The 14,207-nt window shown below is 36.7% G+C and overlaps 1 protein-coding gene across 1 annotated transcript; it reads right to left on the reverse strand.

Moving 5' to 3' along the window:
- Positions 1-720: 720 nt before the first annotated feature.
- Positions 721-4,564, reverse strand: LOC111890009 (YTH domain-containing protein ECT4). Its single transcript, XM_023886171.3, has 9 exons — positions 4,370-4,564; positions 3,686-3,762; positions 3,461-3,602; positions 3,249-3,322; positions 2,592-3,152; positions 1,875-2,486; positions 1,585-1,797; positions 1,362-1,508; positions 721-1,272 (listed from the first exon to the last, which is right to left on the reverse strand). The coding sequence occupies exons 1-9, from the start codon at positions 4,395-4,397 to the stop codon at positions 1,147-1,149; spliced, it is 1,980 nt and encodes a 659-aa protein (XP_023741939.1). The 5' UTR covers positions 4,398-4,564; the 3' UTR covers positions 721-1,146.
- Between the last annotated feature and the right edge of the window lie 9,643 nt (positions 4,565-14,207).

A 14,207-nucleotide genomic window follows, 5' to 3' on the forward strand; every position in this document is an offset into this window, starting at 1 on the left:
TCTCATATATTTATATAAATTAACGATTATAATTTTATATAACTAAAAAAATATCTCTTAATTAATAATAATTTATTTAAAATAATTGATTAATAATTTGAAGTTTTTATTATAAAAATTTAATTAATTTTATAACCATAGTTTTCACTGGTTATAAAGGTTATAAACTAGTTATTAAATATCTTACTTGTTCGTAAATCTCAACACAATATATTCTTGTGAAAAGAAACATTCGCTATTATTGTGCTCATTTTGATAAATTATCACATGACTGTTACGTAATAGCATACTGCCACCTTTCATTATATTCATGTGAGTAACTCAATTCCACTATCTTATCTTCACTTCACACAATCATTTACACCACAAATAACCAACACATCAGTATATTTAATTATTTATGCTCAAAAGATGAGAATTTGAATAAGTAGTAGTCAAATACGGCAAGAAATGCTTGCATAAAGTTAGACTATCACAAAAGACACCATTTTAAGCAAAGCTAAAAGACAGCATTAGTTGAGCAAACTTTACGTGTCCCTACGTGGTTTTCCAACACAAAAGCGAACAATTCTAATATCAACATCATCAAAAATAAACATGGAAAAACATAAAAAAAAAAATAAAAGAAGCATAATAAACGAGTAACAACACACTCAACCCCACCCTGCATATTTAACTCAAATGTATTCTTCATCTTCTAGATTTACAAGGCAGAAAGGATGATATGCAACTCTCTATTTTTCATTAAAAGGAAAAACTAACATAAAACATAATAATATTAAAGGCCACAAGAAGTGATTCAAAGAAAAAGGCTAAAATAAAACACAAACTTGAAAGAAGCCTAAAACCCAAACACTGAAAAGGTGTGAGAAAAAAACTGTTAGAAAATTATAATAGAAGAGACAAAACACAAACCCAAACCCAAACCCACCACAAGCTAAACATGACATGGGCTTCCAAATCTGGAGATCCTCCTATTTTACAACCCAGACCACCACCACCACCACCACCACCGCCTACTTTTTCTGTCTATCTGCCCAAAGGACGGATCCCATTCGGGCAGCCTGCCCCAAAGAAAGCAATTTCAATATTTTCAAAACCGATTCTTTTTTTTCTTTGGAGTGCTACCCGTTTACATTGCTGAAATTAGCAACCATTTGTTTCCTTCACGTTTTCTTCAGGGATATTAACATCACCTGATTTTGGTGTTGTAATCTCAACTTTAATCCCTTCTTTCTTCTTTTCATCACTAACAGACTTCCCTTCCCACACCTTCACACAAAAAATATAAACATTCATCACATGTGATTATGATTATGATGATATATTGATGATTTTGATCATTTGATGATGCAATATACCTGTTTCTGAAACTGTTGTTGTTTTGCTTTCTTCTCTTGAATTCTCCTTTGTCGATCTTCATAAAACTCAAAATCATCCAATATGCATTGCTTGCTGGAATGATCTTTGAAGATTTTAATCATTTGTAACCCCTGTTCTAACTTCACCTGAAAAAAAGATTAAAACTTTAATAACATAAAACACAAAAAGAAACAAATGTCATCAACAAACTAAAAAAAATACCTCTTGGGTGTCTCTGCTGTTTGTAACAGGTTTATTCTCATTGTTTTCAAGTGTAATATGCTTCAACAAGCTGTTAGGTAAATCCTTAACAATATGCCACTTAACAGGAAAACAACCAATCCATTTGTCTTGTTGCCAATACTCCAAGCTTTTGTTAAAGTCAACCGGGCCCACCATTTCCGCAACACCCACAAATTGTCCACTTGTATTCACCTACAAAACCAATAACAAAAATCAAACACTAGACATTAAAAAAAAACAGAAGGGTAAAACCGTAATTTTAACCATACCGAGAAGAAAAGAAAAACAGGGCATCTTCCAGGCTTCTGTTGAGCCTCCTGATATGCAGCTTCGAGTTTCTTGTTTCCATTTTGTGTACTTGCCCATACGTTATACTTGATACTCTTATGAACATCATCTTCACTATAAGATTTGATAATAAAAAACTTGGCATCTTCATAAGTTTCTGGAAACTCGGTGTGGTTGTATTGCTCTCTATCTGGAGTCACGCTCACACTCACACTAACTTTTTCTTTAACTTCTACTTCCTTTTCTTCACTTGGTGTTGTAAAAGGGATGTTTTGTCCCTTCACAGCTAAAGTGACAGGTGTCAAGATCTTTTGGTTTTTGACACTTCTAGCCCTAGGACCTCGGTTAAGCTCATTCAATCCATCACCATTTTCATTGTTATACCCAAAAAAGCCATTGCCCCTACCTCTTGGCTTGTATTTGTTATCACCAGTTAACCAACCACGCCCATTACTTTGTGAATCATACCCACTTGAACCATATCCATATGATCGATATGTGTTACCATATTGATTGTATAACTTGTTTGGATACATTCTATTCATATACCCAGTGGTATTTACACCTGACATCGGTCTTGGACTTTGCAAACCCTATATTTATTTTTAAAAAAAAAAGATTAGAATTTAAGATACCCATTACCAAAAAGATAGAAACCCATGAAATAAATAAACAAAAAGATGCAAACTTGCAAATACCATAAGGTGAGAATGAGGACGAAGGTTTTGATTTCTTGAAGCAACCCCATTGTTGGAAACAGGGGCAATGTTGGAATTGTTTCTTGCTTGTGCATCGGAATACAACGGGGTATCTAACCAGGGGATTGGAGAGTGGACCCCATCAAAACCGTATCTTGGATCTTGATAACCGTTTTGTGCACCCCTTCCATATGACCCGTTTCCATTGAAGTTTGAGTTTTGATATTGTGTTTGTGTTTGTGTTGGTCTAACTTGGGTTTGACCAGTGGTTCCCTTAACACCATTTACAATGGTATTAGAATTTCCATTAGCAGTGTCCACAGGTAAAGGTGGTTGATCACTGGATGCAGTTGTGGTAATCTCACCTTTTGGAGGGATTGTGGGGCCACTAGTAGGGGTAATTGGCTGGAAATAGGGACTTGGGTATTGGTAATGTTGAGCTCCATAGAGTTGACCATCATGACCAACGGTTGGGACAGGTGAACCAGCAGGAGAATATGGACCATATGGTGCATACCCGTAACCATTATACATGTAAGAACCATTGTCACCATATACACCCTATAAGAAAATCATAAACCATGGTTATTATCTTGATATGATTACACTAAGTTACAAATTTGTATTAGAGTGTAAGAGATGAAGGGAAAATCTTACATGGGACATATCGACTCCATCAGGGTTTAAGTATCTTGAGTAGTCATCCCAATCATTTGTAGTTCCATCGTAGCCTAAGAGAGATAATGAGATTAAAAAAATATAAAGAAAAGAAAAGAAAAGAAATATATATATATATATATATATATATATATATATATATATATATATATATATATATATTGAGTATTCACATATTGGGATAAAATTACCTCCATAGTAATAAGCAGTTGAAGCATAACCGTTTGGAAAATAAGCCACTGTTGGATCCATGAAATCTGGGATCAATGGGGTGATTGACCTATCTAAAGGTTGGTTTTGACCATTCCCAGTGTCGGTTGTATCGACAGAAGGCTACATGGTAAAATTCATGTAATTAGAATATTTGCGAATGTTAATCATGAAAAGTAACCATAGTGTAGAATATTTTTACTAACCTTCTTAGTAGGCTCAGGGATTTCCAATGTCTTTGATTGAGAATCCAATGACAGATTCTTCAACAAATCGGCAGCTTCTGTAGCAGAATAGGTTAAGGAGATACAGTTCTTTTCCAGATAAAAAATTTTGTACAACATATAATAGAGAACAGTAAAGCTACCAGCACACAGAAAGCAATTACGAAGTTTAAGGAAAGAAGTAAAGTAAAGAGAATTACACAAATCAAGATCTAGTGGAGCATAGAGCGAGAACCAAAAAACGAATTCGAACACGGAGGCTAAAAGCGGGGGATTTTCAAATCATGATAACGAATTCACTAATTTCCTTAAAGCTCTAATAATTATCAAGTTATAATAATTGTAGTAACAACTAAGAGCTAATGGAGATCTTATGCTCGAAGTTTCAGCAAGAAAATAATTCAAATCATCAGTCAGAACACTGGAAAACACAGTCAAACGAAAAAAAGATTTTTTTATACACGTTGTAGAAGATCAAGCTAGAATCTCAGCATAACTATCGCAAATAACAACTTCAATTTAATGAAAGGCACAACCGACACGCGCACAAATCAAGCAGCACCCAGATCCAAGAAACCAGATTCAAGCTTCTCACTAACAACCGAGTTCGAATCAAAATACAGCAATAACAGATCAGTAAACAAAAGCTTAGTAAACATAGGATACGATCTGCAGGAGGAGCAACGGCGGCCATAGCTGGAGCTGATAGATAGATAGATCTTCAAAAACAAGGTACGAAACCCCTTTAAAAATTTGGGTTTTTGGAAGGGGATAAAGAGAAACCCTAAGAGAGAGAGAGAATGAAAGGAGTTTCAGCCGCCACGAAGAGCGAGGGTTTGGGTTTTTGAAGCAAGAGGATTTGATCCACCAGAAAGTGGTGATTCAAATAGCACCACGCCCCTTTGCACATGAACTTGCATTTTGCCCCCCTATACTTTCAAATTTTTTCAATTTTTGGCCCTTATTTTCGCTCACCCGCAGTCTCGAATACACGAATATTTAGTCGGCTTAAATTCTTTGCCACGTGTCATCTTTTGAGTGGTTGTATTGCCGTCACTCGTGTTAAGATCGGCGAATGTGATTGGCACGTGACTTGGATTAGGTGACAGTACGTTACATTTATGCATTTTAAATTTGCCAACTCTTTGATTTGAAAGGAATTATTCAATGTGGCAGATTTGGTCCTTTAGGAATTATCTTTTACAAAACATTTCCAAGTATTTTTTATCTATTTCATTCGATTCCCTCATAATTAAGGTAAGAATGGTCTGTTTTTTAAGAACATTTACTCATTTGTTTTTTTTTTTTTTTGTTAAGAAGGAAAATTTCCGTAAAAATGCAATAAGAAATATATGACAAGTTGAGAAGTATGTAAAAATATACGTATGCTTAACAAAAATTACTCGTCAAATAAAGGACATGACTCATTCACAATTAATTTCATAAGGAATTTAGTCTTTTTACAAAAGAAAATGATTTGTAACATAATATGTTTTATCTACACACAGCAATAATATATTTTTATACATATGATACAACCCTTTTAAAGTATTGCTACGTATAGATAAAAAAAATTATATACAAATCACTACCATTTCACAAACTTCCTCTTTGTTAGTTTGTTTCCTAACTAAAATCAAGAGTTTATTTTCTTTTTAAAAAAGAAAAAATAATAATAATATTAAACAATATTGGATGATGACTTATCGAGGAGTCCTAAAGGTCAAAACATCACTAATTACAAAAGTTGGCCTACAACTCAACAAGCAAAAAGATGGAAAATATGTCATGTATATAATTGAAAGATGGGTTAATAAAACCACGTACTTACAAAATTAAATTTGTAGTTATATGTATGTATAGTAGTCATTTTATATGTTTGGATCTTGCAAATGCAAAGATGTGATCATGTGAACACTTTGTACTTTGTAGTAGGTTGGGTAGATGGCATAAAAGCCATTTTTGATTTAAATCTATATATAATTTTGGATGGCTGCTTACTAATTTGGACATTTGGTTTAATGATATTTGGTTGTTTGTTAAAAAAAATCTTATTGTACTAAATTCATAATGTTACAACATTATATCTATAATGTCACGCTAAATAAACTTTATAAAGTTAGATGACAAATTATTTTGATGATATATAGTAAAACCCGTTTGATTATATGTGTTGTGTGTAATGCCACAGTTTCTTATACAGTTAATTAATATTTATAAAAGTTTCTTATACAATTAATTAATATTAATTTTATTTTAACATGGGGCTATAAATGGTGAAACTAAACCACGTTATATGCCATTAATTCGAAATTTCGAATGCCAACCCCCGGTGGCGTTCGGTGTTGAAAGTAAAACACGTTTATAAGATGTTGGTTCAAAATAAATATAAAGAGAAATTATAGTTTTTGTCTCTATAGTTTGGTCACATTCTCACATTTAGTCCAACCTTTACAATGTTGATAGAAACCATCCTTGTGATTTGGAGCCTCCGGTCCGGATAAAAAGACACTTTTACTCATTTCAGTTTCTTTTTTTTTCTTTTACATATTCCTTATATTTAATAATCGAAAATTAATAAACACCCTACTCACCCAACCCCCATCCCACCCCACTCACTCACCTATTTCTTCTACCAATTCATTATGCATTCTCATTCCCTTGTTCACCCCTCAATTAAAAACCCTAGTTGCACCCAACGCCTCCCTTCACCTTTTTCGTCTCCGACAAGATACAACCACCCACTCCATTAACATGTGTTACTCCTTCTCTCTCACTTTCTTCTCACCTTCATTCGGTTTCCCTCATTCTCTTCCTATCACCGTTGACGGATACATATTCACCTTCTTTATCAACTGTATTTCCACCTTCTCAACTATCCTTCTATGTGATGAAAACGATAAATCCATCACCGTCCCTACTTGTGATTGCATTATCCGATCACTCTTACTAGAGAATGTGGAGGACCCACCATTGTAGGAGGTTTCATCGCATGTTAATTTACCAAGAAGACTTTGCATTTGTAGTAGGGATTTTCGGTGAAAAAAAGAGACAAAGGAAATAGGTTGTGTGGTAGAGATGGAGATGGAGTCGGAAGCGGTGGAGGTGGTGGTGGTGATAAAGGCATAGGTAGCAGTGATGCGGGATATGGTCATGTGTGGTGATGGAGGCAGGGTGTTGTGTGTAGTCGTTGATAAAAGGGAATACTAAAAAATCCCACAAATGGTGTGTACGTTGCGCGTACCTGTATGTACGCCCAGCGTACTTCCCTGTTAAGTCACTTTTCCCATTAAGTTCTTAATACTCTAATCCAAAAGGCTAAAAACACATATCCAAGTCCTCTTCAATGTCTTGATCCATAAATTTGATCACTTGGTGGCTTGCAACCCATCAAATGAACCCAACTTGGAAAAATAGCAATGAACTTCCATGGAAATGGCTAGATCTCATGCATGGTTACATAAAGGCCTTAAAGGTTGAAACTTTACTGCGAAAGGGATACTTTGAGCTCCAAAGGTGGCAACCCTAAGCTCAAAAACAAAGTTGCATGAAAAAAATTCATCATTTGGACCTAAAAAGGTCCAAAGCTCCATAATCCTAGATCTAAGCTTCTAAGAGGAAAGATAGAAGCTTTATACCTCCTTTGAGTGCAAAAAGATGATATGGTTCCATATCCTTGAGCTCAAGATACTCAAGTTCTTCTTCTTCAACTCCGCTTCTCTTCTTCCAAGCTTTTCTTCACCAAAATGAGCTCAAAATGTCAAACACACACAATAATGGAGTATGAGGGAGTATTGGGGTTTAGTGAGGGTGAGGGACTAGTAAGGAGGCTTGGGTTTGAGCCATAATGGGGTATTTATATGGCTTAAACCCTAAAAATTAGGGTTTTTAGTATGCTCACGTACGCTGCGCGTACTCCTTGGTACGTTGCGCATACATGCATGCGCCCCCTGAATCCTAGGCGTCTCTATGCCCCGCGTACGCCAGGTTACGCCCAGCATACGACTTATGGGTAGCCCAACTATTAGGCCCATTTTGCTAAGGTCCACTCTATAAGTCCATTTTTCCCATTGATAGTCCAAACTAATATTAATTACTTAAATTAAATAATACCTCGAGAGATGGGTGTTACAATTCTCCCTCACTTGTCTTATACTTCATCCTAGAAGCCTGTTGTGTCTGAAAACAACTCAGGGTAGTGCTCCATCATCTCCTCCTCGGGCTCCCAAGTCCACTCTGAGCCCTTACGGTGTTGTCACTGCACCTTCATTAGCTCGACCCTCTTGTTTCTCAGTTCCTTCATCTTGCGATCTAGAATCACCATCGGTTTCTCAATGCAGTTCAGGCTGTCATCAACCTAAATATCCTCAAGGGGTACCACTGTTGAATCAACCACTAAGTACTTCCCTAAATGAGAAACATTGAAAGTGTTGTGAATCTTGTTGAGCTCTGCTGGAAGGTCTAACCGGTAAGCAACCCGACCCACCCAGGCCAAAACCCTAAACGGACCGATGAACCTGGGGCCGAGCTTGCCCCGTTTCCGTAAACTGATAACACCCTTCCAGGGGTGACACATACCATGCCGCCCACCTGAAACTCTAAGTCTGAATGCCTCTTCTCGGTGTAGCTCTTCTTCCGACTTTGAGCAGTCTGGAGCCTGCTCCGGACCTATTGGATCCTCTCAGCATTCTTAAGTACTACTTAAGTACTCCCCATAACTCTGTGACCGACTTCACCCCAACAGATTGGGGTCTTACACTTCCTCCAATAGATAATCTCAAAGGGAGGTCGGTCTATGTTGGCATGGTAACTATTGTTATACGAAAATTCCGCTAACGGAAGATACGTATCCCAAATACCACCGAAATCTAACACATATGCGCGTTGCATGTCCTCGAGAGTCTGTATCGTCCTCTTGCTCTGTCTGTCTGTCTGAGGGTGGAAAGCAGTGTTGAAATGGAGACGAGTACTCATATCCTCGTGAAACCGCTTCCAAAATCTGGAAGTGAAACGGACATCTCAGTCTGACACCACCGAGACAGGCACCCCATATCGAATCCACCCCACGTGCAGTCCTGGTGAGCTTAGTGATGAAATCCATAGTAATGTCCTCCCATTTTCCACATGGGGATGTCTAACGGTTGCATCTTTCCGTGAGGCCTCTGATGCTCTGCTTTGACCTTCCTACAAGTCAAGCATCTCTCTACGTACCAATCTACATCCCGCTTCATGCATGGCCACCAATAATTGGGTCGAAGATCTTTGTACATCTTCATCGCCTCGGGATGGATATAGAACCTCGACTTATGGGCATCATCCATTAGAACTTGTCGTACTCTGCCCCAGTATGGAACCCAGACCCTCCCATACAGGCTCAACAACCCTCGGTTGTCATAATCAAATGAGGCCACCTGGCCTACAATCCTCTCACACTTTTGGCGCTCTTCCTTCATGCCCTCAACTTGCGCCTCTCTAATCTGCTCCAACAGTGGAGTGATCACCGTCATCCTCAAACATAGATCTTTGATCGGAGCCGCTATTACCTTGCGGCTTAGGGTGTCAGCCACCACGTTGGCCTTGCCCAGGTGGTAAAGGATCTCAAAATCATAATCCTTTACCACATATAACCACAGACGTTGCCTCATGTTCAGATTTAGCTGATCCATTGGGTACCTCAAACTCTTGTGGTCCATGTAAATGGTATAACGGACCCCAAAGAGGTAGTGTCACCAAATCTTGAAGGCAAATAATGTTGGGGTTTGAGCATTCTAACACTCCTCAGGTGTACATGCAACCCTAGAAACATTGGATCTATGTTTTACTATGATACATGCAAAATTGTTTTTCCAAAGTTCTTAACCTATCTAGCATACCATGGGGAACTTTTAAACATATATGCTAGAAGAAGAACATACCTTTTGTAGTTTGGATTCCTTGAGAACCTTGTGAGCCTAGCACCTCAAGTGTGATGCTTCAAATGTCTCACACAACACTACAACTCTTTGAATAGACTTGAGAGAAGTTCACTTAACCTCAAAATCGGCTAGCCCTCTATCTTGTACAAGTAGTACCGATTTTGCTAGACTAGGGGTCTTTATATAGTTGTGGCACAAGTAGGGTTACACCATGTAAACCCTAATTGTCATGGCTTTTCATATTCCATGATCCATGGGTTTGTAACCTCCATGGATTATCCATGGAGCACCTTATGGGTTTTAGCCCAATCCATACAAACCATGGATCATTAGCCCACTATATAAGAACATATTATTTACACAATCAACCCCATGTATTTAATTAGTCTCTTTTTGATCACTTAATTAATTCCAAATTAATTCTTTGATTAATACTAATTAAATAATATTATTAATATATTAGAACTTATAATATATTAATAATCCTTAAGTGTCCTTTCTCTCATTTAGTCAATCCAAGTGTTGCAATGCCATGCAACCCAAATGGACCATGACAACCGGGTCAAGTACATCCCATAAATAGTTATGAATTTAGACACCTAGTCCAACAGTCTCCCACTTGGATAAGTCTAATAACTATATCTGCAAGAATAACTTTAGGAACTGATCAGCAATCGTAGCTCTTTCAAGGTCTCGCGGAACTGAGATGATGATGATGCGCCATTTAAGACAAGTGATCATATAATCCTCTATTCTAGATATCAGGCGGACAAATACATGGAACAATGTCTTACTTATTGTCCAGCAGTTTGTTTCCCGATTTTCGATTTGTTTGACATAGAACTTAATTAAACACATCAACTTAGTTCTGATTGGGCCCGGTACATGGGTCAACACAAGATCATCGAGGGGCCCAGATATCTCTTCTAACCCAAGAAGGAACAAATAAACTTCGACTCATATGCTTGTTCTACTACTTGTTGAATCATACACAAAGGCACGTTTTATAACATCGAGTTACCAATACGTTTTCGTACAATCAATGTATAACCAACTCATAGGCAACAAGTCATATCTCTAGGTTTGAATACTTATATGGTATTACCGTCTCACGATCACTCGAGATAAATTCCATGAAGTGATACCAGTGAGCGTGGGTTGAATCCAATACTTAGAACTTATGAGCACTCATGAATGTTGCAGCAACTCGTGATATGTCCCATACCTTGGACATCTACAATCCAACTTCATGACAATCTTGATTCGTATCTACTTCCAACATATGATCGACCGTGGATGGTTTGAATAAGTTAGTCATTCGAGAATAGTGACCTAGTTATTCCGGAAGTCAAAACATGCAAATTGAAACACAACAATAATCTAATCAAATATGGTGGCAAAACTTATGAATATAAATAGAACATCTTTTATTTATCACCATATTGATTACACATTATTCATTGCATATTGTTTCAAACTATCAACTTTATACTTGAATTAAAACAATAGTTGTCCCATGCTCCAAGCATGTACACTATGGTTTTTTCTAGACACTAGTCATGCCATACACCAAGTATGCACACTATGTTTTTCCAAACATTAGTTATGCCATACACCAAGTATGCACACTAAGTCTGTCTATGATCTTTACTCTGCGAAATAAATCGATTGAACATAATTCCAATGATACTAATTTCACAATCCCAAATCCTTACCGCAAATACAAGAATTCCAAATTCCTGCCATTTACCAAAATCTGTTAGATTCTAAACTTATATGCATTGGTCCTCTTGTAATGATTATGCACAAAGTCACAAAGACTTGTCAACAGACATTACAGAGTATTCCAATGGAGATCAACTCCATGGAAACGAAGTCTCATATTCAAAGTTCATTGCTTTGAACATTCTTCTTGCATTAAGTTTCCTAATCTTACACAGGTTTAATGAATAACTTCCACATATGGGAACATTTCCATATTCCCCTCTTGACTATTACTCGTGAACAAGAGTTGCCTCTTTTTAGAATATGTCAATATGGTCCTTCCAAAATTAACACTATACTTTCAACTGTCCCTGAGCAACCAATCTTTGGTAAACCTTAGATTGTCCTCGACAATTGCTTAATCAAATTAGTCATATCTAGTTCTAGTACTTTTTCCCTCTTAATGCTCTGGGCATTTGGAAAAATTTAGAACAGATGAGTATTATAGCACATGCAATCGATCCTATATCTGAAGCATATGGGACACGATTCATAAAGACATGATAGTAGATCAGTCTTTTGCTATAATATTTCTATTTCTATTTGCCAAGTTCTCATAATTCATATTATAAAAAGGGATGTCGTAATCATAATCGAATTTTAGAACGCAAATAATGGACCCATATATAGAATTTCCTTATGTTGAGTCATTCCAACATAAAATTCATACATATATATATATATATATATATATATATATATATATATCCTTGACTAAAGATGATTAAAACCTCAATCTAAGCTTTTAGAATTGAAATGAAGTATAATTTCCTCTCCCTTAATTATAGCAAAACAACTTTTTCCCAATTGAAAGCTTTTGTTTTCTATAATTAACATTGCTAACTTGCAACACTTATTATAATTATCATGATCCCACTTGCATGATGATTGTTAGCATAACACTTATGCTCCCACTAGCTTTGAAATGTACTCAGAAATCAGATGGACTTCTAGAAATCAATACTTTATTGACCTTCTTACCAAAGTTCATATTTCTGATACGAGATGCTTTGATAAAACTTTATCAAAATCATACACATTTCCTTAGATAGCACACATGTGTGTCTAAACAATTTCAGAACTATGAAAAAGGGATGTCGTAATCATAGTGTCAATTGTTTAGACCTTTGCCATTTCTCACAAGTCCATGTTAGTGTGTCGGTCAACCACACACGCTCCACTAACGACTTTGAGAATGCAAATATCACAATTTCCATCTACTTAAAATCTACTTAGTGAAAGTTTTTCCTCACCATCATTTTCATGAATCAGAGAGAAAACTTATGACACTTTAGATTTTATGGTGTATGTGTTCCTGTCCATGTGAATTTGTCAAAACCATAATCACAAGACAAGGTTGGTGACAAATATAAACTCTTATGGATTGAACTTGTGCAGTCTTAACTTCTTGCCACCTGGCAGCACAAGGGCCTTCCATTGCTTCCAAGTTGTTATGCAACCAATTGAGAACTCTCAGAACTCATATGCAAAGCCAACTTTAACTGGAATGGGCATAGAAATAGGAATATGTCAACATGATAGGTTATAAACCTCAAGTCGTGTGCTAGTGATAAACTATAGATTTTTCTTCTTGATTAGATCTAGAAGCTTTTTCAAGATATCTAAGACTCTCACTGTCCTCTTGTGTGACAACTCGAAATTTCTATTCTGTACAAACAATATCAAGTCAATAGAAGTTAGAACAGTTGTAGTAAATTTTCAGACCTTTAGTATAAGTTTGAGTATTTCAGGATTTACACTTAAAGAGATATCAGGAGAGAGGGTGCACTAGGGTATCGTGCAACTCTGTTATTCCAAAACTCTATAATATTAGAGTTCACTGCCGGAATAAAAATATTTATGCCAAAACCCCCAGGGGTATATATATGGTTCTTAGCCATATTTATTCATTTGTTACATTTCCAACTAGAGAAAAGTCAAATTCTCTCTCACGGATCTTCGACCTTTTGTCCCAAATCGTGAGTACTTCTATCTAAGTGTATTATAGGGCTTGATATGTGTCTAGTAACCAAGAAATCATAAGAAACCCACAAGATCAAAGAGTTTACGGCCCAAGAACATCTTGGACCGTAAACCCTTCTTTAAGGGGCAAAAAGTGCCCTAGTCCCTTCCTCTTGCAATGAAACTAGCCTAGACTCGTATCCTAATGTATGTAGGACTAGAAAACACCCCAAGAACACCAAGAGTAAGGTGTTCACGGCCCAAGAAGTTTTTGGACCGTGAACTCCAAACAAAAGGGCCAAAGTGTGCTTTAAACTCTCTATAAGCTTTGGACACTAGCCTAGATTCATTCCTAGTTAAATTAGGGACTTGAAAACACCAAAAACACCATTCCATGAGAGATTACGGCCGTAATCTCTAAGGGAATTGGTTCTAGGGCCGCGAACTCCTCAAAGGAGTTGAAAGGTGCCCTAAACTCTTCCAAAGACTTTACCATTAAGTAGAAATGCTTCTTAGGATCTTGTAAAGCCTCAAAACATCAAATGGTCAAGTAAGTATGAGCTTACGGCCGTAAACCCATGATTTTACGACTGTATACTCATTTGTTGATGACCTTAGGGCCGTGAACTCCATTAGGGAGTTTTCCTTGAACCCTACACACACTAGCTTTTCCCTACAACACTTAGATGCAATCCTTGAGGCTTATAACACTTGTTAAAGGTGTTTAGCATGTCCTAGGGTGTCTATACCTTGTTTATTAGTTGTTTAAAGACTAATTTGATACATATATGTGATATTATATGTTAAATAGGATCATAGAGTGTGTTCAATACTTCACTTGACACCTAGCAATCCTACATCTC

The sequence above is a fragment of the Lactuca sativa genome, chromosome 6 (assembly GCF_002870075.4).
Source record: "Lactuca sativa cultivar Salinas chromosome 6, Lsat_Salinas_v11, whole genome shotgun sequence".
NCBI classification, from domain to species: Eukaryota; Viridiplantae; Streptophyta; class Magnoliopsida; order Asterales; family Asteraceae; genus Lactuca; species Lactuca sativa.

Bases quoted from the DNA above. Each gene is read 5' to 3' on its own strand.
- LOC111890009 (XM_023886171.3), bottom strand. From the start codon at position 4,397: ATGGCCGCCGTTGCTCCTCCTGCAGATC. The intron at 3,603-3,685 runs GTTAGTAAAAAT...TTTACCATGTAG, and splicing joins TCCCTGAGCCTACTAAGAAG to CCTTCTGTCGATACAACCGA. The intron at 1,798-1,874 runs GTATGGTTAAAA...TTGGTTTTGTAG, and splicing joins CTGTTTTTCTTTTCTTCTCG to GTGAATACAAGTGGACAATT.